We start from the raw sequence: 3,029 nt of genomic DNA, 5'->3' as shown, positions 1-3,029 counted from the left end.
ACGATCAGTTAACTTCGGAACTATTCGTGTACAATGTTTAAAACTTGGGATCAACCATGATCGATTTAAACTTTAGGTCTCATCTTGATTTTTAGCACAAAGTTTGAGGACCAACCATGAATTTTTTTTCTTCTAAATTAGGCATTTGTCCATCATGGCTAAAACGAAGTTTGTGAGTTAGTAGATTCAAATTGATTTGTGCAATTAATGTGCAACTTCTTGCAAGCGGATATATGAAGTCATAAATACGAAAAATCACAAAATAACCGAAACACTATAATAACTATGTCTAAAGATTGCGATTTTGTTTTTCGTCTATCTCGAGTTCCTTCCATACATTTAATAAAGTAAATATAAAATAATAAACATACAGGTTCATTACTATAAAATTTATTATGTAGTCACGCGAATTCGCGGGTCTTAAACTAGTTATGCATGTAAATAAAAATCTGAATTCTTGAACGTTTTAGTTCAATTCATAAAAATTAAGGAGTATATTTAAAATTTAAAACTACTCCTCAAGAACTGAATTCTACTACTAGTATTTTACGGTAGGTGAGTTTTTATCAGCCACAAGTTGACTACAAACAGGAACCACCAATGTAAGATTATTTGATGCCATGTCAGCATAATAAGATTCTGCACGGGCTCACATAGCAACTCAAACAACCAATCACAGCATGGTTTCTTCTACTCCTATCCTTGTTGATAAGCCCATTTTTGCCTTACATTAACACCAACTATCTTTCTTCATCATACAAACCTACTCATCTCATTCTTCATTACCAATTTCTTGAAGGCAAAAGTTTTAAATGGCTTCCACTGTTTGTGCATCTTCAGCCATTGCAGCTGCATCTTTCTCTTCTCCAAGGTAATAATTAACTTCCTATTTATTTTTCGATGTTTACATATTATACTTTACTTCTATGTATCAATAAAAATGTCTATCTAAACAGTTTTCAATAATGTCCACTAATTATATATGGCCATACTAAGAATTTTTGTTTTATATATAGTTCACAAAAGAGTGGAGCAATTGTTGGATCAACAAAGGCTTCTTTTGTTGGTGGGAAGAAACTGAGAGTTAGCAAGTTTGTTGCACCAACCGGTTCACGATCGGTTAGCACCGTGTGCGTTGCAGCTGACCCTGATAGACCTATTTGGTTCCCTGGGAGCACCCCACCAGAATGGCTTGATGGAAGGTTCAATTCTATCTAATAAGTTGTAAACTAACTTGAATATATACTATATACTATACATATATAAAATATATTTAATTTATGTATCTGTGATTCTAATATTTATGTTTTGTAACTTGTAGTCTACCAGGAGACTTTGGGTTTGATCCACTTGGTCTAGGTAATACATGATCTTTGTTCATAGTATTTGTTAAAGAATTTTGCTAACTGCCAATCTTTTAGAATAATCATCGAACGTTATATGGGTCATTTATTGATGAAAAAGTTGCGAGTTCAAGTCTCGATTAAAACATTGGTGTTGGGTGTTGGTAATATTAGGTGAAAAAATTGTGCGGATGGTCCCTGTGATTTGTATTGGATTACTAATTTACTAGTATGGTCCATGTGTTTTTTTAACTCGGACGGTCCCTATGGTTTGCACTTGTATTGCCGATGGTCCCTGTCACTAATGACCGTTACTTATTTCCTTTAAAATTTAACAAGTGCCAAGCACACGAGTTTGCGTTCAAGCAAACATGAATTTTCACTAAAGATAATGTATCAAAATTTGAAGGTATACATTATTTGATTTCCTAACATGATCGAGTTTGCGAATAACAGGATCTGATCCCGAGACATTAAAATGGAACGTACAAGCAGAACTAGTACACTGCAGATGGGCAATGTTAGGAGCGGCAGGGATCTTCATCCCCGAATTCTTAACCAAAATCGGAATCCTAAACACTCCTTCATGGTACACTGCCGGCGAACAGGAATACTTCACCGACAAAACCACACTTTTCATAGTTGAACTTATTTTTATCGGGTGGGCTGAAGGAAGAAGATGGGCTGACATCATTAAACCTGGATGTGTTAACACTGACCCTATCTTTCCTAACAACAAGCTAACCGGAACTGATGTAGGTTACCCAGGTGGACTATGGTTCGACCCGTTCGGATGGGCAAACACTTCACCTGCAAAACTTAAGGAACTGAGGACAAAAGAGATCAAGAATGGGAGATTGGCTATGTTGGCTGTTATGGGTGCATGGTTCCAAGCCATTTACACTGGAACCGGACCCATTGACAACTTGTTCGCTCACCTTGCTGACCCCGGTCACGCCACCATTTTTGCTGTAAGTCCAAATGTTCCCAATACTAAATGACCAGAATACCCCTGAGAATGCAGCTGTGAAGTTGCTGTTTGCGGGGGTAGTTTGGTCATTAAACACCCTCCACAATTGGTATATAAAAGTAATATATGCATTAGTGAATTTGAATTTGCTAACATGTTCTATGGTTATTTCAGGCATTCAAGGGCTAGATTTTAAGAAAAATGCTGAAAGGATGATGTTTGAAGAGTTTTTGGCAAGTGATGTTTGTGTATTACTAGATAAAAAGTATGTTATCTGTACTGTAGAAAAGTTAAATGCAATGTACAAATACCTTTTGGAACTTAAAATGTTGTATATGTATCAATGCTTGTGTGTATACAACTGCATAAGACTATTCCTAACCCTGACTGTGACGTCAGAGTCGGATTGTGCACTTTTTGGTGAAAAAGTGGGTTTTTGACTGTGATTGAATCTGACCCTCATTAACCCAAAATGTCAAGTTTTTGTGTCAAATATTTGGAGAGTGATGTGGTAAAATTTGATTGGAAATTGGGTATGAAAAAATAAATAAATAACAAATATATATTCTCTCTCTCAAGCTGATTGGTCCCCTCCTAGCCTCACGCTCCCTCTCGCTTCCATCAAATAATCGACTGACGCCCTCATCCGTCACTTTCTGACGCTGCGATGGAGGCGTCAGATGGCGTCAGACGCTGCCACATCACTTGACGAGATG

The 3,029-nt window shown here is 36.8% G+C and overlaps 1 protein-coding gene across 1 annotated transcript; it reads left to right on the top strand.

The window, feature by feature from the left end:
* The first annotated feature begins 714 nt into the window (after nucleotides 1-714).
* LOC139846561 (chlorophyll a-b binding protein, chloroplastic) lies at nucleotides 715-2,657 on the top strand. Its single transcript, XM_071836040.1, has 5 exons — nucleotides 715-871; nucleotides 1,017-1,202; nucleotides 1,322-1,359; nucleotides 1,800-2,314; nucleotides 2,488-2,657. The coding sequence occupies exons 1-5, from the start codon at nucleotides 813-815 to the stop codon at nucleotides 2,500-2,502; spliced, it is 813 nt and encodes a 270-aa protein (XP_071692141.1). The 5' UTR covers nucleotides 715-812; the 3' UTR covers nucleotides 2,503-2,657.
* The last annotated feature ends 372 nt before the right edge of the window (nucleotides 2,658-3,029 follow it).

This window comes from Rutidosis leptorrhynchoides, chromosome 5, assembly GCF_046630445.1.
Source record: "Rutidosis leptorrhynchoides isolate AG116_Rl617_1_P2 chromosome 5, CSIRO_AGI_Rlap_v1, whole genome shotgun sequence".
Lineage (NCBI taxonomy): Eukaryota > Viridiplantae > Streptophyta > Magnoliopsida > Asterales > Asteraceae > Rutidosis > Rutidosis leptorrhynchoides.
The sequence above is the reverse complement of the archived record's forward strand: the minus strand, read 5'-3'. Positions and strand labels throughout refer to the sequence as shown.